The sequence below is a fragment of the Oncorhynchus masou genome, chromosome 17, assembly GCF_036934945.1.
Source record: "Oncorhynchus masou masou isolate Uvic2021 chromosome 17, UVic_Omas_1.1, whole genome shotgun sequence".
Lineage (NCBI taxonomy): Eukaryota > Metazoa > Chordata > Actinopteri > Salmoniformes > Salmonidae > Oncorhynchus > Oncorhynchus masou.
Window position 1 is genome coordinate 32,513,078 of NC_088228.1, and position 22,466 is coordinate 32,535,543.

A 22,466-nucleotide genomic window follows, 5' to 3' on the forward strand; every position below is an offset into this window, starting at 1 on the left:
ACAGAGAAATGAATTTGCCTGGCTCAGAGAAGATGTCAGTCTCGTCACGTTGGTGATTTCAAAAAAGAAACAGCAACGTTGTTGCACAGGTTGGAAGCAGGCAGCAAGGTTTAGACAAACAGCAACTGTTGCAAACCAAATGTTAGGCTAGTAGAAATATTATGTAGATGCTTTTTTACCAGGGGAGATTAAGTTTATGAATTGTGGTACATTTGTGGGTTTTAGCATATGGCACAAATCCCATTCCAGCCATGGGACCGATATTAGCATTTTTCGCGCATCATGCCCAAATCATCCGAAAGTATCTCAAAGTGATTGTGAAACCCAAAAAAGCCACTTCTACATATTTTGAACATGATGCATGAAAAATTATAATAACGGTCCCATGACTTGAACTGGATTTGTGGCACAAATGCTAAAACGTTAGCATGTGGAAATAGTGCCAAGGAAACTAAACCAAAGCATGGATTGCTGTCATACCTTGTCCATAGACTGCTTACAGCAGGTGTGTCAAACTCATTCCATGGAGGGCCTAGTTTTTGCAGGTTTTAGTTTTTTCCCTTTCAATTAAGCCCAAGACAACCAGGTGTGGGGAGTTCCTTACTAATTGGTGCACACACTTGCACAATGCACACATATTTTCCCCTTACTTATTTTGGCAAACACCGAGACAGACATACCCATTTTGGCAATTTACCTGACACCCAGTCATAACCATGTCATAAAATGTCATAACAGTTGACATAGCTTGTCATAACCTGTCATAATATGGCCATAACACTGTCATGACCCATCTATTTACACCTGTTGTGTTATTTTATGGCTGTTTATGACACCTACATAAGAGTGTCAAAACCAACATTTATTAAAAAAGAAATTCCCTGCCAAGAAGTTTCCTTTCATTTGAAAGTTTGCTTTGTTGTTGTCATAATGAATTCATTACAGTCATGTTTTTTTTCTCTCATCATATTTAAAATAACTTTCAGAAAATGCACTTTATGACACTGTCATGAAGCATTAGGACCATCCTGTGTCACTTTATTTGGACTACGAAAATACACTTTATGACATTGTCAAGAAGCATTATGACCATCCTAATCATGTAAGCCAGATAGGCCTATCAAGTACATGCCCTTATATCAGTCATCAGTCAAAAAGAGGGTGTCTTTTCCTGCTCCTGAAATCTGCTCCTGCATTCATCCCGGTCATCAGCAACAGAGCATTGGGGTAGGTGCATGTCTGACATCAACTTGTGCGCAATTACAATTACAATGATAATTGAATATGGTACATTTCAGAAAATGTTATGTAACATAAACATAATATTGACAAGTAGGCTATGGCGTAATGGAATGTGTTGCCTTGTGTGGTAGGTTTCGTGGGTTTTGACACTCTGATGAAGGTGTCATAACCAGCCATAAAATAGCTACTGTTGAAGGTTTTGTGTGTTTTGACACTCTTATGAAGGTGTCATAACCAGCCATAAAATAGTACAATATGTCACAACAGGTCTAAATATATGTGTCAAGACAGTGTTATGACCACATTATGAAAGTTATGTCAGCTGTTAAGACATTATGATATGGTTATGACAGTGTCATAATGTGTTATTACACTGGGTGTCAAATGTTACCTTAATCTTTAGGTAAACTAGTTGCAACACGTTCCACATGCTAAAAATCATTTGAAGATCAGAAAATGTCATTTTACTGTGTCACCATCTTGCTTCATGGAGGCGTTTATGGAAAAATTGCATTCTTCTGTGTGTGATACTAAAACAATCGGTACAAGGACATACATCTGGTGAAACAGAAGCACGTATTGGTACCATTATTGTGTTAGATTTTTAAAAATATTAATGGATATTGACCACAAAGATCGCCATACTTTGATTGACTATAATGTGGTCTTCTGTTTTCTAAAAACATTGCCTGCAGTACTCCGGTCAGCCTTGAACTGAAATCTTCAATGAGAGGGGGCAGTCGTTCTCCCCTGCTCCAACATAATGTGATAACGATTGAAAGGGGAAGAGGATACCTTACAACTGAATGCATTCAACCGAAATGTGTATTCTGCATTTCACCAAAACAATTTGAATTAGAGACATGTGGGGGGCTGTCTTAATCGATATCATCAGGGCCCGGGAGAAGTTGTTGTTGGGTGCTAACTGCCATGTTCAAGGGCAGACTGATGTGACAAAAAAAACAATTATTTCAGTCCTGGCTGTCCCCATATAGTCTGCTATGTGTACAGAAAAACAAAGAAACACACACACATTTTTGTACTGACACAGTGAAACAGGACTTGTCTCATTGGTGATGGTTTACCGTTTCCCAATGATCTCCCCAGGCAAGTACAGTTCTTGTCAGAGCATGTGGTCTCCATAGCATCCCATTGACTTATACAGTAAACACTCAGAGTATATGAATGAACCTGGTTACTTTAATCCAAAAGGCATCTTTCCACAAGTGGTAGACTAGTCATCCTGTCCTGTTTCAACCCTTAAGGAAAGTACAGTATCAGAATGTTCATTGTACAGTACATACAGTGACTTTTCCCATATTTTGTTACGTTACAGCCTTCATCTAAAATGTATTCAATTGTTTTTTCCCCCCACATCAATCTAGGCACAATAGCCCATAATGACAAAGCAAAAACAGGTTTTAGATTTTTTTTTGCAAAAAAATAAGTAATTTAATATCACATTTACATAAGTATTCAGACCCTTTACTCAGTACTTTGTTGAAGCGCCTTTGGCAGTGAATACAGCCTTGAATCTACAAGCTTGGGACACCTGTATTTGGGGAGTTTCTCCCATTCTTCACTGCAGATCCTCTCAAGCTCTGTCAGGTTGGATGGGGAGTGTTGCTGCACAGCTTTTTTCAGGTCTCTCCAGAGATGTTCGATTGGGTTCAAGTCCGGGCTCTGGCTGGGCCACTCAAGGCATTCAGAGACTTGCCCCGAAGCCACTCCTGCATTGTCTTGGCTGTGTGCTTAGGGTCGTTTTCCTTTTGGAAGGTCCTGACTAGTCTACCAGTCCCACAGCATGATGCTGCGGGTGCCAGGTTTCCTCCAGACGTGATGCTTGGCATTCAGGCCAAAGAGTTCAATTTTGGTTCTCTCCTCGATTGCTCAGTTTGGCCGAGTGGTGCGCTCTAGGAAGAGTCTTGGTGGTTCCAAACTTCTTCCATTAAAGAATGATGGAGGCCACTGTGTTCTTGGGGACCTTCAATGCTGCAGAAATGTTTTGGTACCCTTCCCCAGATCTGTGCCTCGACACAATCCTGTCTCGGAGCTCTACGGAAAATCCCTTCAACCTCATGGCTTGGTTTTTGCTCTGACATGTGCTGTCAACTGCGGGATCTTATATAAACAGGTGTGTGCATTTCCAAATCATGTCCAATCAAATTTACCACAGGTGGACTCCAATCAAGTTGTAGAAACATCTCAAGATGATTGATGCACCAGAGTTCAATTTCAGGTCTCATAGCAAAGGGTCTGAATACTTATGTAAATAAGGTATTTAAATAAGGTATTGCTACAATTTCAAAAAACCCGTTTTTGCTTCATCATTATGGGGTATTGTGCGTAGATTCATAAGGGGAAAAAAACATGAAATAGATTTTTAGAAAAAGGCTGTAACCACCAAACGTAACGTTACAAAATGTGGGGAAAAGTCAAGGGGTCTGAATACTTTCCGAATGCACTGAGTAATCAATCCAATTTCATCATGAAAAGGTGAGACAGATCTGTGGCGATTTTCCATGGAGTGTGTCGGTTTAAAATAGCCAAATTTTTGGCTCCCCCTGACTCCCACCTACACTGCAGTGCACCCTAGGTCTGCTATCAAGAGCAAGACACTGAGAGACAGGGGCGTATTCTATCCAACAAATGTAACAATGTCTCTTTAATCTTTCATATCCACTGAGTAGGGTGTAGCGTACACCATATCATTATTTAATTCCGATCCATCTTGACCCCATTGAAGTAGTAGTAGGGAACCTGTTTCTCAACACAACACTGCCAGCTTGTGTTCAAGTACAGTATCTCTGTCTCGTGCAGATTCCTGACATTGGTACCCAGATGAGGTTTCTTGTCTCCATGCATTCATTCACCAATCACCATGAACCTACTAATGGAGTATTTCCAAGAGTGGTGTTGGGATAGGCTTATCTGACTGAATGGTTATTGATATTAAAATGCTTGTCTTCACTGAATATCATATGTGTATCTTTGTATGTATCTCATCACGGAATAGGCCATATGATTAAAACTGTTAATATACCCTGTATTACATTACATTGTTATAACCGTGTAATAGTCTGTACTTGAATGATATCAGTGCATATTGAAGGATGATTGCTCCATCTGTCTCGGGCTATTTCTAATTCCCATTATACATATTTCATACCAGGGTACATACATTTGCCTGACGACTGAAACGGAATTCTTCCTCTGCTCTATATTCACTGGGGAGAAGAAACTAGTTTACCACCGCTGCAACCCCCAACCCTCCCTAAAAACGAAATATATCAAATAAAATGTAGGTTGAGTTCGGGTCCAACAGATAGCATATGAACACGTCATAAACCATGATGTTATTTTTAAATTACAGGCAATTTGCTTTAAAACTGCAACATTTTCTCTCAGACTCGTGGAAAAATGTGTAGAATAGCAGGAAATTGGCTCAGGGATTAACATTGTGTTAATATTAAGATACATATTAATTGGGGAAAAAAGTTGAGATTGTCCTGTCTTTCAAGGATCCCTCTAAAACGGCAACATTTTGGCAAAATGTGTAAAATAGGATGAGATAAACTATAAAACCGCCGTGGGCGTACATCACGTTGCGTTTGGAAGCAAGGAGTTTGGGTAGCCAGGCAAACATTACATGACGCTGGTCTTTACGCCTTCATGGGGTGTGTTGCGCTGCTGGAAACATCAAAGCGCAGGCGTAGACTCTGGAGGTATGATTACTGTACATGGCCATCGATGCCGCTGGATAAACCAAACCAGCGATGTAAATAACAGCGACGGAGGCGGTGGAACTAACATGCCTAATTCTATCACAGCTTGACATGAGAAAATAATACATGGCATCTGGGTTTATCCCCTTGGCAAAACCACCGCGGCCGTCCTTTTATGCGCGTCTCCGAATTTGGCTTTGACAGCCCACCGGATGGTTTTCTTAATTTGACGCACGAACCTAATCACACGACGGGCGGTTTTATCTAATAACCCACTTGGGAAAAACGGGTCATTATGACCTTAGTATCCTCATCTAAAAGAAAACCATTGGATTGTTTTTCCGCAGCAGCGTTCTGCTTGTATTTCTTGCTGTGGATTGTATGCGCTGTGTCCGGAGAAGAGCATCATCAGTTCAGCGTTGAGGTAAGATAAATGGCCTGCTAGTGCTTCGCGGCTGCTCATCATAAATTACTGTGCACTCTCCTCTGCTCGGGTGGCAGCGCAAAACAACATTAACTGTAGACGAGGGTTGTTATTTGTCTGCTACATCATCAATGAAGTATGGTGGATGGCATGGCAAATGTATCTGATTCGGATGGATGTTTCAAGACGCGCGGAACATCGAAATTATTATGCGTTCTATTCTTTCTTTTTTTACAATCACAAAAACAACATCGGATGCTGTTGGCATTGTTTTGAACGAGATGGTCCAGCGCCCTTCCGCTCAGTCAGCTCATGAGCTGACACCGTCTGTAATATTTGTTATCATACATCTGTAAATATATATGTAGTATACTGTATATACTAGTGTTCTATAAATTACCTACGCAACTGGGTGGGTTTATGGTTGTGCAGATTAAGATGTGATCCAAGTTGCGTAATAGGATAGATCGGGTTGAATATATTGTACCACATTAATTGCTTCTGTCATATTATCTGTATAGGCCGGGTCTACTGTAGGCTATTCTCTCTCATCCCTCAAGTCAAATGACACTGTTAAATGCCACGTTCTGGCATCGGATCCTCATTCATTCCTTTGTGCTGTGAACCAGAACCTGGGCCTTAGCTGTACGCAGACAAAACAAACAAACAAACAAACAAACAAACAATTGGCTACATCTGATTGAGGGATGGTGGAAAGATGGACAAACAACAACAAGGCATTTGGCTCAGTGAGCAGCGGAGAGCAAGCGATAGAGATACAGGGATAGAGGGAGGGATGAGGGAGAGATAGATGAAGGATTAGCGGGAGCGTCTCATAGGCTGGGTAATGATGGCGATTGCGCGGCAGCAGCAGTTGGTTGGCAGTGTGGACAGCTGTGGCGGAGCGTGGCTGCCTGCCTAGCCGCAACCTCATGGCTCTTGGCTACGGTAAACGGGGGATCGGGTCTGACAATGACCCCTGGACGACACTGAATCTCTGCTTTACTCAGGAGTGCAGTGGTGGCAGTGTCACTCTGTGTGGGTGGCAGCTTTGACCAGTGGTGGTTATAGGTAGAAACACAGAGTGCATGTTATTGGGAACTGATTCGGGTAACTGCGCATAGCCATGTGGGTTCCAATGTTCAGCCTTGAATACTGGACTTCGGTCCATCCTAATATGCAGAAGATCTGAACCTGAACTAGGTATTTTCTCTGTCAGTGTCACTGTGTGTGGGGTGGAAGCTTTGAGCGGTGGTGGTGATAGACAGCCCTGAGTGTTCCTGTAACTCTGGAAGGCATGGAGGTATACTGTTGCCCGTAGGATGTGGCTTATAGGCTACACTTCGGTCCCGAGAGTTATGAACCTGGACTGTACGATCAGTTTGACTCACACTCGAGACGTTATGAACAAGGACAGACCTGCGTCTGCTTCACTCTGTCATTTCCATCTTGGTGACAATGACCAAAATGTAGCTTATAACTCACGTAATAACAAAGTAATAGCAGCATTTGTCATGTCTCTCTCTCTCTCCTCCCCCTCTCTCCTCCCCCCCTCTCTCTCTCTCTCTCTCTCTCTCTCTCTCTTTCTCTCTCTCTCTGTCTCCTGTAGGGATGGCTACAGAAGTACGGCTACCTGCCCCACACAGACCCCAGAATGGCTGTCCTGCGCTCAGCCCAGACCATGCAGCAAGCCATAGCAGCAATGCAGCGCGTCTACGGCCTCAATGTCACAGGGACACTGGATGAGAGGACCACATAGTGAGTAGATACACTCGCACGCACGCACGCACACACACACACACACACACACACACACACACACACACACACACACACACACACACACACACACACTCACACTCACACTCACACACACACACACACACACACACACACACACACACACACACACACACACACACACACACAAAATGGCACTGATGTATCAGTGAAAATAGGAACACAAAAACGTAATTATCACCAATGACAAATGTATGTAGCCTACATGGACTTATTAGCTCCAACATCTCTAACTAGCAGCCCATTGAGATCATAACACTTTTCATTCTTCTCTTTCTTGCTTAAATTGATGAAGTGATATCACACTAAGGTGAGGCTCTATCTTTTACATATTATCTCTGAGCACAGTATTCCGTATGTGTTACATGGGTTTGAATGTAACTAGATCAGTCATTGAAGCTCTAACCTGGCCAACACAGTCTCACCACTTTTTCTCAGAATGGAAAGAACCATTTCAGTCAACTCGATGTCACATTTTTATGGTCATATATTTGCTTTGTTTTGTACTATAGTATTTGTTTCGCTCCCAGAAGCAATATACGGTGCTTTCGGAAAGTATTCAGACCCCTTGACTTTTTCCACGTTTTGTTACGTTACAGCCTTATTCTAAAATTGATAAAAGAAAACATTTTCCTCAGCAATCTACACATAATACCCCATAATGTGTGAGAGTGAAATTACAAGATGATGTTATAATGCTGTTATTGCATCAAAGTGTTGTTTTATGGAATAGGTTCTTAGAACACTGTCATCTGTGTGTGTTCTTCTGAGTTGGGCATCTAGGGGCTTAATGCTGACAGTGGATTTACGATGCATTTGGTGATAAAATCTAAAGAAAGCATTCCATAGCATGAGTTAGTGTTTGTGTTCTGGTTTGTACCAGGGAGGAGATGGCTCGGGTATGGATAATTATGAGAGGAACCTTGTTTTGGGGGTCAGACCCTGGTTTCCACACAATGAAAACAGTCTATACATCAGATACTGTCTGCTGTGAATTATTAATATATTTCATATAAAATCCTAACAAATCCTAACCAATTTCACACATCTGTTGTTTGTCATGAACATTCAGGAGGATGTACTTTGTTATAAAATGCTGTGGCTCTAATCCGCTTGTTGCGCTCTCAACGAATCATCTAAGGGTGGTTTGTCGACCAGCTTTATTATTGCAAAAATGAATCAATGTTATTAATACTTTTTGAATAAAGTAAAATCCTGACTGGTGATTGATCTTGTCTCTCCTCATTATTGATTCAAATTTCCACGACAAATGACAAGGTGAAAACATTTTTTTTAAACATTTTGGCAAATGTATAAAAAAACAAAAACAGAAATACCTTATTTACATAAGTATTCAGACCCTGTCTGAACCACCAAGTCTCTTCCTAGAGCTGGCCCCCCGGCCAAACTGAGCAATCGGTGGAGAAGGGCCTTGGTTAGGGAGGTGGCCAAGAACCCAATGGTCACTCTGACAGAGCTCTAGAGTTCATCTGTGAAGATGGGAGAGCCTTCCAGACAACCATCTCTGCAGCATTCCACCAATCAGGCCTTTACGGTAGAGTGGCCAGACGGAAGCCACTCTTCAGTAAAAGGCACATGACAGCCAGCTTGGAGTTTGTCAAAAGGCACCATGAGAAACAAGATTCTCTGGTCTAATGAAACCAAGATTGAACTCTCTGGCCTGAATGCCAAGTGTCACGTCTGGAGGAAACCTGGCACCATCCCTACGGTGAAGCATGGTGGTGGCAAGATCATGCTGTGGGGATGTTTTTCAACAGTAGGGACTGGGAGACTAATCAGGTTTGAGGGAAAGATGAATGGAAAGTACAGAGAGATCCTTGATGAAAACCTGCTCCAGAGTGCTCAGGACCTCAGACTGGGTTAAAGGTTCACCTTCCAACAGGACAATGACCCTAAGTACAGAGCCAAGACGACGCAGGAGTGGCTTCAGGACAAGTCTCTGAATGTCCTTGAGTGGCCCAGCCAGAGCCCGGACTTGAACCGGATCGAACATCTCTGGAGAGACATGAAAACATTTGTATGCAGCAACACTCCCGATCCAACCTGACAGAGCTTGACAGGATCTGCAGAGAAGAATGGGAGAAACTCACCAACATTGTAATTGTTTACATTTTTTTTATTTAACCTTTATTTAACTAGGCAAGTCAGTTAAGAACAAATTCTTATTTACAATGATGGCCTACCCCGGCCAAACCCGGACGACGCTGGGCCAATTGTGTGCCGCCCTATGGGACTCCCCAATCACGGCTGGATGTGATACAGCCTGGATACAGGTGTGCCAAGCTTGTAGCACCATAACCAAGAAGACTCAAGGCTGTAATCGCTGCCAAAGGTGCTTCAACAAAGTACTGATTAAAGGGTGTGAATACTTATGTAAATGTAATATTTACATTTTTTATTTTTAATAAATTATCAAACATTTCTAAAAAACTGTTTTTGCTTTGTCATCATGGGGTATTGTGTGTAGATTGATGTTGGAAAAAACAATTTTATACATTTTAAGGCTGTAACGCAACAAAATGTGGAAAAGGTCAAGGGGTCTGAATACTTTCCGATTGACTGTATATATACTTGAATACCTTTTTTTGTCACACCATCTCTGTGCAGTCTTGCAGTTACTGTTTTAAGGCTTATGATTATGTATTTTGTTTGGGTTGAAGTTTAAGGCCAGTGTTAGTAGGATTATTAGGGGATGTAAGAGGCAACTCTACAACGAGTGCACAAAACATTAGGAACTAGTCATGACACAGACTGACCAAGTGAATCCAGGTGAAAGTTATGAGCCCTTATTAATGTAACTTGTTTAATCCAGTTCAATCAGTGTAGATGAAGGGGAGAAGACAGGTTAAATAAGGATTTTTATGCCTTGAGACATTTGAGACATGGATTGTGTATGTGTGCCATTCAGAAGGTGAATCGGCAAGAAAAATATTTAAGTGCCTTTGAACGGGTATGGTAGTAAGTGTCAGGCACACTGGTTAGAGTGTGTCAAGAACTGCAACGCTGCTGGGTTTTTCACGCTCAACAGTTTCCCGTGTGTATCAAGAATGGTCCACCACCCATAGGACAATGCTTTCGACAACTTGTAGAATCCATGCTCCGACGAATACAGGCTGTTCTGAGGGCAAAAAGGAGTGCAAATCAATATTAGGAAGGTGTTCCTAATGTTTTGTACACTCAGTGTATATTATAGTGGGAAGTACTAGTCCCATTGTCCACTTCACTGCAGTATGTAAGGCCATGTGTTTGGTATTCTAGTTCTGAGTAGTTCTTGATGTGGCATCAGATAACCAGTCAAACATCCTGTAGGTTCACTACATGACTAAAAGTATGTGGTCACTTGCTCGTCGAACATCTCATTCCAAAATCATGGGCATTAATATGGAGTTGGTCCCCCCTTTGCTGCTATAATAGCCTCCACTCTTCCGGGAAGTATTTCCACTAGGGCACTTGCTTCCATTCAACCACAAGAGCATTAGTGAGGTCGGGCACTGATGTTGGGCGATAAGACCTGGCACGCCGTGGGCGTTCCAATCCATCCCAAAGGTTTTCGATGGGGTTGAGGTCAGGGCTCTGTGCAGGCCAGGCAAGTTCTTTCACACCGATCTCGACAAACCCTTTCTGTATGGACCTCGCTTTGTGCATGGGGACATTGTCATGCTGAAACAGGAAAGGGCCTTCCCCAAAAGTTGGAAGCACAGACTTGTCTAGAATGTCATTGTATACTGTAGTGTCAAGATCTCCCTTCACTGGAACTAACGTGCCTAGCCCAAATCATGCAAAACAACCCCAGACCATTATTCCTCCTCCACCAAACTTTACAGTTGGCACTAAGTATTGAGGCAATTAGCGTTCTCCTGGAATCCGCCAAACCCAAACTGTTGTCCTCCTCTTCCCTCCATTGTCCTCTTCTTCCACCTCCACTACTTCCTTTGTTCTTAGTTGGATGAAGAGGCCGAGGTGTGGAAATCCAGACAAACTAAAGGGCATTTCAAGGTCACGGAAGCGGAGGTACGCACTGACGGGGCAGAAGTGGCAGCGAACACACATCACTTACAGGTGAGAAATGTGGGCCGGCACATGCACGCACATACGCATCACCTACAGGTGAGAGACTCATTCCAGCAGCCGTGACGGTTACCATGACAACCAGCCGTTAGTCAGATTAGCCAAGGGTTATTATAGGGTTCTGTGTTTGTCAGTGTAGTTATTAATTTGTGCTCTCTCTTCCTCCTTGGTGTCACATTCCCTCAGCGATGCCTTAGAGATCGCACATATGGGCACACGCACACACGCGCACACATGCACACACACAAACCCACACCCACCCACACGCACACACACCCACACGCTCACCCACATGCATGCACACACACACACACACACACACACACACACACACACACACACACACACACACACACACACACACACACACACACACACACACACACACACACACACACACACACACACACACACACACACACACACTCACATATTGATATACATAGAGGAAGAGTTGTTTGTGTGTGAATAGAAGTCAAGTCAGAGGACAGAATAAAGTGATGTAATGGTTTTCAACTTTCTTCTTCTTTGCATTCCATTGCATTCCTTTGCAGTTATCTTTCATTTCTCCTTTTAAAGAGTACCAGAAGACAAACTGCCAAATTTTAATAGCAAGGACGATCGAGGACGAGGACAACTTTTACTTCGTCCATTTCTCTCCAAATACCTCTATGTAAATCATCCAATAATTGCAACAAAAATATTCAAATTCCCCATCTTATCACGCGTGATTAAGTTTCCACTGTTAATGGGGTCTGAGAGAGCGGGATAAGGGGTGCTGCTCGGCGCTGTGGGAAATTGACAGGTTACAGCCGTAATAGACGATAACACTGTCAATTTATTTAAATCCTCCCTTCCTTCCTGCATGTGAATTGATGAGGCACCTCTTCTAATGGAATGTCAGTCAGCCTGGCTGTCGCTGCTGACTGCACTCTCTACATGAAAATGAGTTGGGGAGAGAAAACGGGGAAGAAAATTCCTCTCTCTCTCCCCCTCTCCCCTCTCTCTCTCTCTCTCTCTCTCTCTCTCTCTCTCTCTCTCTCTCTCTGTGTCTGCGAGCGACTGATAACGACAGCTGTGTTAAAAGTGCAGTGAAAGCTGCCGGGTTTGTTGGAATAGTTTAACACTGAAACTTTTTAGAGCGTCTCGTCAACCATTTTAGAGAATATTCTCTCCAAGCAATAGATTTGGACTTACAGTATATGATATGTGGTGCTGTATGTGACGCTGTAGCCATCTGTTTCTTTATTTATTTAAAATGCTCTGTTTGAGGGGCTGCCTTGTGTTAAAGCTTTGTTGAAGCCTCCCTTCCTGCAATTGAATGACCAAACCACCCTCTAGTGGCCTCATGGGTGGAATGTTATTAATATATTTTTGAATGTCATAGTTAATCAACATTCTTTTTTTTTAAATGCTGAAAATTCAGTGTTTCTATGTCAAATGGTTTGTTATGTTTTAGTCTTCTGTGATGTATATAAAGTGTAATATTGGGATGTAAACTCAACATTTAATACATATCTGACATGGTACAGGTGTTCTTTTTTTAAAGCCCATAACCATGTGTGTGAGGTGCATACTTTTGTTTCAAAGTAGATTTGTTTAAGACTGCGACCTTGATTTAGCCCACTGCAGTAAAAAATATGAATGAATGTATGTATAATTGTTCCGGTTAGATCAGAATAGGAGTTAAATCTTTCTAAGGAGTAAAATATTTTATTTATATTACTGTCAATGTCTTATAAAAAAAAATGGCCGGTAAAATGTTGCTCTCATCTAGCTGGTGGTACCATCCAACCTCCCAATAACACCCCACCCAGGATGGATCACACAATCTGTTTTCCACTTTTATCATATCCCCTATCCCTTTCTCTCCTAACATCAGGTCTTTATTGTAAAACATGTAAAGAAGAATATGTTCTTAATTGACTCACCCTCTCTTCCTCCCTCAGCATAAAGAACGTCACGCCCAAAGTGGGCTCCAGGGAGACCCACGATGCCATCCGGCGTGCGTTTGACGTGTGGCAGGGGGTGACGCCGCTTCACTTTGAGGCCGTCCCTTACAGCGCCCTGGAGAGCGGTAGGCGTGATGTGGACATCACGATCATCTTCGCCTCAGGTGAGAATTGTATTGAATGGTGCCTGGGAGAGGAAAAAAAACTGTCAATGTCGGCCTTATCCCGTTCTCCCCATGTAAACTTTGAAGTTAAATTAAATTGATCTCACCTCAGGTTTCCATGGCGACAGCTCACCCTTCGACGGTGAGGGCGGGTTCCTAGCTCACGCCTACTTTCCGGGCCCTGGGATCGGAGGGGACACCCACTTCGACTCAGACGAACCCTGGACCCTGGGGAACCCCAACCACGATGGTGAGAGATGGAAAGAGGGAGAGAAAGGGGAAGGAGAAAGAGGGAGTGGAGAGGGGGTGGGGAGGTTCAGAGAGACAGATTAAAGGAATATAGTTGTGAGAGAATCATATCAAAGACTAACAAGTCCAAAAATGGATACAGTCCAGTGATGTGCGGTGAGGTCGGTGGCTGGGTAGGCACTGGCTATTATCAATGCCAGTTTACTCACAAATAGACATCGATGAAGCCCAAATTCTCCATATAACATATAGCTCCAAAAACCAGTGACATAAGCTATTAACCGAAATGAACAAAAAACACCAAATGTAAATACCAATGTAGCTAAGATACACAAGCGATAGCCTCCTATGGCAGCATATCATCCAACAAAATGACACACTGTTCAACTCAGCCATAGGCCGATGTAGCGTCCACAGTTACAATTGATGTCACTAAAATACCAATGTATGGACACATTTAATTCGAATAATTTGCAACACGCGCGTGCGCTCACTCACACTCACACACACACACACACACACACACACACACACACACACACACACACACACACACACACACACACACACACACACACACACACACACACACACACACACACACACACACACACACACACACACACACACACACACACATAATATTATTAGGTGAAATATTATTACACACAAATACTGTATATAATAAATAAGGTGTTAACAAAATGTCCATATCAACAATCGAAATGACTGAAAAGTGTCTCATCAAAACGGAATTCTAGCTTGATAAATCAAATGCATCAAAGGGATGTTGTCCATTAATCAAAACCATAAACAAGCTAGACACCTTTAGGAAATGAAATACATTTTAAAGCCACTAAAGTATAGACAATGGTGAAAATGAGGAAGTAAGCTACAAAGGAAAATCTTTTATTAAAGGTATCTGAGGCTGTGGCCAGGATTCAGCACTGCTGAATGGACAGTGCCTTGGAGGCAACTAATGTGATAGCCTACAGGTTAACTCCTTTGTGCTGAATGGTAAGCAGCACTATTCTCATGTTCAGTCAACAGTAACCTAATTGGGGGGGAAAAATGCATTTAGACCTACCTTGGCTTGGAAATGAAGTCCATTCGTCTGTCCGTCAGGGTGAACCTCTCCGTGGTAGTGTTGTGGAAGTCTTATTCATTCCTTTTGAGTTTGAAAGTCAAAGTGAGTCCTTCCACAGTTTTGAAAATGATTTTACACTCTGGGCTGCATTTCACTGACTGTGAGATCACCAAGTTTAACAGTGAATAAATGGAACTTCGGGCACTTTTTCTCTTATCTTGGCCTGCACCCCATTAAGCTGGGATGCCATCACTGAGGACCCATTGTATGTTTGAGCTAACCAGCTTTTCAACTCAGTTGTACTTCCCCAACACTCCCAATACATAATCCGCCAAGGCCGCAGCTCGTTTGCCATCACTCACTAGTGCAGAATGATTAACCAAAATGTTGGTTATTAAACAACTAATTGACCGACGCACAATTTCTCTAGGGAGAAATCAAATCATTCATGTGAGAAATAAAGTCAAGAACTTTGTGGGACGCTGGGCTGAATGGAGTTGGAGTTTCCATGAAGCAAATATTCAACCTCGTTCAGCGCATAAACGTGGTAATTAACTACAATGAACATAATCCATTGTGCCTGTTCTTTCTGGCTCGGACAGAGATAGATATACTTTTACACCTGCTACATTAGGTTAGATACACACAGACCACATAGACCACATGAAGGAGGAATGTACACAACAGTGACGAGAGGGATAGAGACAGTTTGTGAAACTATGTCTTATCTACTTTGAAGAGCGAGTAAAATGATTTAGTCAAACAGCTCTGCAGCATACTTAGGCAGGTTAGCCTAGATAAATAGGATGACTGAAGACAGTACAGTATAAGGAGGACAGAGATAACGTTAGATGGTCTGGCTGCCTGGCTGGCTGCTATTGCTACTGAAATACTTTCTATGGGTGTTTACCAGAAGATACCGACCCTACCTTTACAGTTGTTTACACTGAGCCGCACTGAGGTCGGAACACAATCATGGTTACTTTAAGACACTGTGGAGCCAGCGCAATATCTGGGTCGGAAAATTTACCTCAATGTAGGGGTGTGATATGCCACTGCACTCCAAAATGTACTTTTTTCCACACTGATACATTGAGAAGATTGATTTTTTTTATGTTTATTTGACCTTTATTTAACTAGGCAAGTCAGTTATTTTCAATGACGGCCTAGGAACAGGGGCAGAACGACAGATTTGTACCTTGTCAGCTCAGGGGTTTGAACTTGCAACCTTCTGGTCCTAGTCCAACTTTCTAACCACTAGGCTACCCTGCCGCCTATAATAACAACAACAAAGAAGAAAGCTGAGAAGCTCAGAAGGCTGAGAATGACATTCCAAAATGGCTGCTGTGGCTACTGCTAGCTAGCATAAGGACGAAAATGGTAGTTTTCCGAACTAATAATCGAGCTGAAACCGAAACGACCTCGAAAAGCACTAATCGCTAGGCACTATCTCTCACATCATTCAATTCCCAAAACGCCTCATTGATTTCGCTTTTAGCCACATAATGAAAAATCACAGAGGTCTGGGCTTTGTTTGTAACATCTGTGGTTTCATCTACTTCTACTGCAACAAATGGGGCTACATTAATCTCATCTTCAATGTCCTTTCGAATCATATCAAAAACTGCTTCAATCAAATCATTCTGTATTCTGTTTGATAACCGAAAACACAGTGGAAGTTTTTTTTAGCAAGCTTGTACTCAAATCAAATCAAATTTTACAACAGGTGTAGACCTTACAGTGAAATGCTTACTTACAAGCCCATATCCAACAATGCAGTTTTACGAAAAATATGTGTTAAGTATTAGAAGAAATAAAAGTAACAAATAATTAGAGAGCAGCAATAAAATAACAATAGCAAGGCTATATACAGGGGGTACCGGTACAGAGTCAATGTGCAGGGTCACCGGTTAGTCGAGGTAATTGAGGTAATATGTATATACATATATGTAGAGTTAAAGTGACTATGCATAGATAATAAACAGCAGCAGCAGCAGCAGTGTAAAAGAGGAGCCTTATGGCTTGGGGGTAGAAGCTGTTGAGAAGCCTTTTGGACCTAGACTTGGCGCTACGGTAACGCTTGTCGTGTGGTAACAGAGAGAACAGTCTATGACTAGGTTGGCTGGAGTCTCTGACCATTTTTCGGGCCTTCCTTTGACACCGCCTGGTATAGAGTTCCTGGATGACAGGAAGCTTGGCCCCAGTGATGTACTTGGCCGTAAGCACTACCCTCTGTAGTGCCTTGCGGTCGGAGGCCGAGCAGATGCCATACCAGGCAGTGATGCAACCAGTCAGGATGCTCTCGATGATGCAGCTGTAGAACGTTTTGAGGATCTGAGGACCCATGCCAAATCTTTTCAGTCTCCCAAGGGGGAATAGGTTTTGTCATGCCCTCTTCACGCCTGCCTTGGTGTGTTTGGACCATGATAGTTTGTTGGTGATGTGAACACCAAGGAACTTGAAGCTCTCCACTACAGCCCCATCGATGAGAATGAGGGTGTGCTCGGTCCTCCTTTTCCTGTAGTCCATAATCATCTCCTTTGTCTTGATCACATTGTGGGAGAGGTTGTCCTAGCACCACACGGCCAGGTCTCTGACCTCCTCCCTATATGTGATCAGGCACTGTTGTATCATCAGCAAACTTAATGATGGTGTTGGAGTCGTGCCTGGCCATGCAGTCATGAGTGAACAGGGAGTACAGGAGGGGACTAAGCATGCATGTCTGAGGGGCCCCTGCGTTGAGGATCAGTGTGGCGAATGTGTTGTTACCTACCCTTACCACCTGGGGACGGCCCGTCAGGAAGTCCAGGATCCAGTTGCAGAGGGAGGTTTAAATCCCAGGTTCCTTATCTTAGTGGTGAGCTTTGAGGGCACTATGGTGTTGAACGCTGAGCTTTATTCAATGAAAAGCATTCTCACATAGGTATTCCTTTTGTACAGGTGGGAAAGGGCAGTGTGGAGTGCAATTTTGCTCTTTTGTTTTTGCTTGTCAGCCGGAATCAGGAGCATAGAATTATGGTCAGATTTGCCAAATGGAGGGCGAGGGAGAGGCTTTGTACGCGTGTCTGTGTTTGGAGTAAAGGTGGTCTATAGTTTTTTCCCCTCTGGTTGCACATTTAACATGCTGGTAGAAATGAGGTAAAACAGATTTAAGTTTCCCTGCATTAACCCCGGCCAATAGGAGCGCCGCCTCTGGATGAGCGGCTTATGGCCGTATACAGCTCATTGAGTGCGGTCTTAGTGCCAGCATCGGTTTGTGGTGGTAAATAGACAGCTACGAAGAACATAGATGAAAACTCTCTTGGTAAATAGTGTGGTCTACAGCTTATCATGAGATACTCTACCTCAGGCGAGCAAAACCTTGAGACTTCCTTAGATATCGTGCACCAGCTGTTGTTTACAAATATACATAGACCGGCACCCCTTGTCTTTACCAGAGGCTACTGTTCTTTCCTGCTGATACAGTGTATAACCTGCCAGCTGTATGTTATTCATGTTGTCGTTCAGTCACGACTCGGTGAAACATAAGATATTACAGTTTTGAATGTCCCATTAGTAGGATATACGTGCTTGTAGTTCATCTATTTTATTATCCAATGATTGTATGTTGGCTAATAGGACCGAAGGTAAAGGAAAATTACACACTCGTGGTCGGACCTTCGTCCTCGATATCTCCGTCTCTTTCTCCTGGGAATGACGGAGATGAGGGCCTTCTCGGGTGTCTGGAGTAAATCCCTCTCGTCCAACTCATTGAAAAAAAATATCTTTCAATACAAGGTGAGTAATCGTTGTCCTGATTTCTTGAAGCTCTTTTCGGTCAGAAAAGATTGTGGTAGAAACATTATGTGCAAAATAAGTTACAAATAACGGGAGAAAACACACAATAGCACAATTGGTTAGGAGACTGTAAAATGGCATCCATTCTCTCCGGCGCCATCATTACTGCAAAATGTTAACTCTTGTTTCCCTAGGTAGCATGTTGCTCTAATAAGGTCCTTCAAAATCTCACAGTTTTTCTTTACCTTAGCATTCTGGATTGTCATTTGTTGTTTTTGCCCATCATTTAACGCCAGATCGATCAAGTGTTCTCAAAGGTTTTTAGGGTGATCTGGTGTTGAATGTGCGATGCTGACTTTTCGTGTTTGTTGAGGGCATTGGTCAGGTTGTTGAGATTGCAGTAGCCTGCCTTCCACCCAAACATTGTCCCCGGTTGAGAAGAGCAGGCAGGAGAAAAAGTACAGGCGGCTTCTCGTAGCGCAGTCACACGGCCACTCTTTTATTTCACACAACTTCTGTTTAAATGGTCGTATGATTTTCTGTCCCTTCCTCTGATGAAATTCAGTAAGTGCAGGTGTTGGTCTCCCTCTCTGAATTATATCAAGTTTTCTTTGGAAATCTAAGTCTTTTCATAGTCCTTTTCATAGTACAATAGTGTCCATTTCGTCATGTTGTTTTTGCTAGCAAGCTTTGTTCAGTTTAAGGGATGCACGCGTCAACATTATGTAGACATGCCCAAATGTGCAGAGCTTTCCCACAAAACATGTTTAGGCAACATGCAAAATATGAAATCCACTCAATGCAACAAATGTCAGCTTAGGCAAAGCAGTGAGTCCTACCCTGACCCTGTCCGTTAACAGTGACTGGAATCATGAACGGCCATGTGCATCAACGATTTGAATGGATTTTAAAGGATGGGAAGGAAGGAATGCATACCGTGGTGTCTTTCCTGAGGTTTTGATGCAGTTTCTGCACATTTTGGGATTTTTAGCTTAAAAACCGCAAGAATCACAGAGAAAAGACATTTGATTAAAAAAAATAATAATAGAATTACCATTTTTTATATAATTGTATTTTTTATTAGGCTTTTCATAACAGCTTTAATTTTATTAGACTGCCTACCCTGACTGCACGTCACTGATACAGTCTGCATTTCAACAGGCTGCATTGTATTGCACCACACCCTGCTGTTATCAGATATAAACCCTCACATATTTATTCTGTTATGCTCAGGGAGTGTATTGTACTGTAGCTGCAGGGCAGGGTGGGGATCCAGCCTGCAGCCCTAGAGAGCTGCAGGTTGAAGAGGGTAATCAGATCCCTCTCTCAGCTCTGTCAGCCTCCATCCATCCACCGTCAGGCAGCACTTTACTTTAATTACCCTGCTGCCAGCCTGCTCTGCTCTGGCTGCCATTAGTACTGCCTGCGGAACAGCACATCTAGAGGGCTGTCAGGCAGCATTAACTGGCACAACAATGCCACTTAGATAGGCAGTCCCCTCCTAGGCCGCCTGCCTGTCAGTGTGCAAAGGGCAATAGCAGCCAGTGTTTTGTTTGTTTCTTGGTTCAGCTTTTTGTCCTGTAGCCCCCTATCACTTCTCCTCAGTTGCTTCTTGTTATTATCTCTGATTCAGATTTCTCTCTACATGTTGTTTAAAATCCTGGCTTCCCATACAGAATAGACTCTGGTTCAATCCTTTGCCTCAGCTTGTGTGTGTAAATCAATGACCGTAAAACAGAGCTGCCAACTAAGGGTTTAGCTGCATGTTAAGAAATGGTTAATGGGTTTTCACAGTGGTGTATGTAATCGTGAATGTTGTATGTTGACATGTGCTAATGGTGGCCTGGTCTATCCCCTGGGTATTATTATGGGCTGTAGTTAATGGAGGAGGATGAAGCCATGTCTTGTGGTGGCTAGTTCTGTAGGAGAGATGGAGTGGGTTGGGGGTGAAATGGGAGGAGGCAGAGTGTATGCCTGTAGGGTTGCTTATTTTACCCCCGAAAAATGCTTAATACAAATAATTTATCTTATTTCAATATATTTTTAAAGATATTTTATCTTAATAAGACGATTAGTGAAATATCTTGAAATAAGACAAATTACTTATATTAAGCCTTTTTTTGTTGTTGATTAAAATAAGCAAAATGATTTGCTTATGAAGTTACATAAATTAGCTTGGTAAGAAAAATATAATTATCACTCAATATAAGATATTTAGTATTGCTTAAATTTCCATTGTTGCCATGTTGTTCTGTAGCTATGATAGATGGAGTGTGTGTGTGTGTGTGTGTGGGGGGGGTGGGGGGGGGGGGTGGGGGGGGGGGGGGGGTTAGGTTGGCTAGTTGTTTAGATAGGATAGATAGAGAGAGAGAGAGGGAGAGAGAGAGAGGGAGAGAGAACAGAACAGAACATTGTACAAATGGCAACAACATGCTGAATTGTGTGTACAACTTACATTTTAATATTCAAATTGGCAATACAAACTAAAATACAATAAACAACAGTTATAGGTAAAAAAAATAATGTTCATCATCAACTGATCAGCAGGCGAACCATGGCTGGGATGGCGCTGCAACAGAAATGCTCAGTCCTGCAGTGGATCAGCTCCAGTTCAGCTGAGGAGCGGGTCTGGTATGACTACTTCTCCAGGTCAACCAGTTCTTCTGGTATCTAATAAATTAAGGTCATCCAAAAACTGCAGTTTGCCTGGGCGCACTGTTGATATATTCAATAACAATCAGCGGGCCGAGCAGAGTTCACTGAGGTACAGTAGGCCACAAGATATACTGACACTGTCCGACAGCACACCATGATACCTCACCACCTGGTGTCTATTCGAGAGGAAGTTGCCTATCCATCTGGCGGGTAATGGGCTAAGCCCAAGCTCGGTATTACATCCTGGTGATGATGAGGTTGTGGCAGACATGGTTGAAGACTTTGGTCGCCAGGGAGCAGATGGAACCATTCTTATCCTGGGACTTGAATAGCTCATTTGTTAGATCCACCAGACAGTGTGGTTGATTGGCTTTGTAGACATCCATACTGTTGGGTGTCAATTTGGGGTAGGATGTCACTGAGAGCCCCTTCAGTGATAAAGCGCTCAGCTACTTTGCTCACTAGAGAAGTTAGTGGCTTGGTTTTCTGATATTTTCTGTAGACTTCCCAGGGTTGGACCTCTGGAGCAGGGTGTGCTGGTTAAAAGGAGGGCAGCAGTGCTGAGTTGATGGGTGGTCGGGACTGTGCTAATTTTGATAGTGCTTTGTTGATTTCATTTGCTGTTTGTTTTCTGTCACCTGGTCTAAGATCCTCTATGTGGAAGGTTGCCTGACTTCTGAGAGGTTGGTTAAGCCATTGATGTTCTTATGCCAGTGGGCGGGATCTTGCATTTTGAGGGCTTGGATCTTATTTCTATATAATGTCTCTTTCTCAGCTAGTTGTGTAGATAGGAGGGCCAGCTGTTGCTGTTGCTAATGTGTTGCCTGTGCTCCTGGCTCTTTGTGCTCCTGGCTGGAGTAGATATAATGTTGTAAAGAGCAGCCATCGCCCTGGGACATCTTCACCCAGCTAGCACATAATGTTCTGAGAACCATATGTTTTTTAGAGCTTGGTGAGAGCATGGTTGTCCTATGGTTATTTTGCATAGAACCGTCCCACAAGTTTCTGGGAATGGTGCAGGACAGTTGCTCAAATTGTTCCAAGAAAGTTAAAGGCCCAGTGCAGGCGTTTTTATATCAATATCAAATCATTCCTGGGTAACAGAGTGTGGTGTCAGCAAAACAACCTCTCACTCAACGTCAACAAAACAATGGAGATGATTGTGGTCTTCAGGAAACAGCAGAGGGAGAACCCCCCTATCAACATCGACGGGACCACAGTGGAGAAGTGGAAAGTTTTAAGTTCCTCGGCGTACACATCACGGACAAACTGAAATGGTCCACCCACACAGACAGTACCGCA

The 22,466-nt window shown here is 42.9% G+C and overlaps 1 protein-coding gene and 1 long non-coding RNA gene across 3 annotated transcripts in view; one reads left to right on the forward strand and one right to left on the reverse strand.

The window, feature by feature from the left end:
- Positions 1-4,968: 4,968 nt before the first annotated feature.
- The window catches only part of LOC135558869 (matrix metalloproteinase-16-like), a 45,713-nt gene continuing 28,215 nt past the window's right edge, over positions 4,969-22,466 (forward strand). For both annotated transcript variants that reach the window (XM_064993055.1, XM_064993056.1), the window contains exons 1-6: positions 4,969-5,391; positions 7,001-7,149; positions 7,487-7,501; positions 11,155-11,271; positions 13,230-13,391; positions 13,504-13,646. In XM_064993055.1, the coding sequence (XP_064849127.1) occupies positions 5,263-5,391; positions 7,001-7,149; positions 7,487-7,501; positions 11,155-11,271; positions 13,230-13,391; positions 13,504-13,646 (715 nt within the window). In that variant the 5' untranslated portion in view covers positions 4,969-5,262. The remainder of the gene's footprint in view (positions 5,392-7,000; positions 7,150-7,486; positions 7,502-11,154; positions 11,272-13,229; positions 13,392-13,503; positions 13,647-22,466) is intronic.
- LOC135558870 (uncharacterized) lies at positions 13,287-15,084 on the reverse strand. The gene is made up of 3 exons (XR_010458409.1): positions 14,733-15,084; positions 13,504-13,624; positions 13,287-13,419 (listed from the first exon to the last, which is right to left on the reverse strand). It is a non-coding gene; the product is annotated as an uncharacterized LOC135558870 (long non-coding RNA).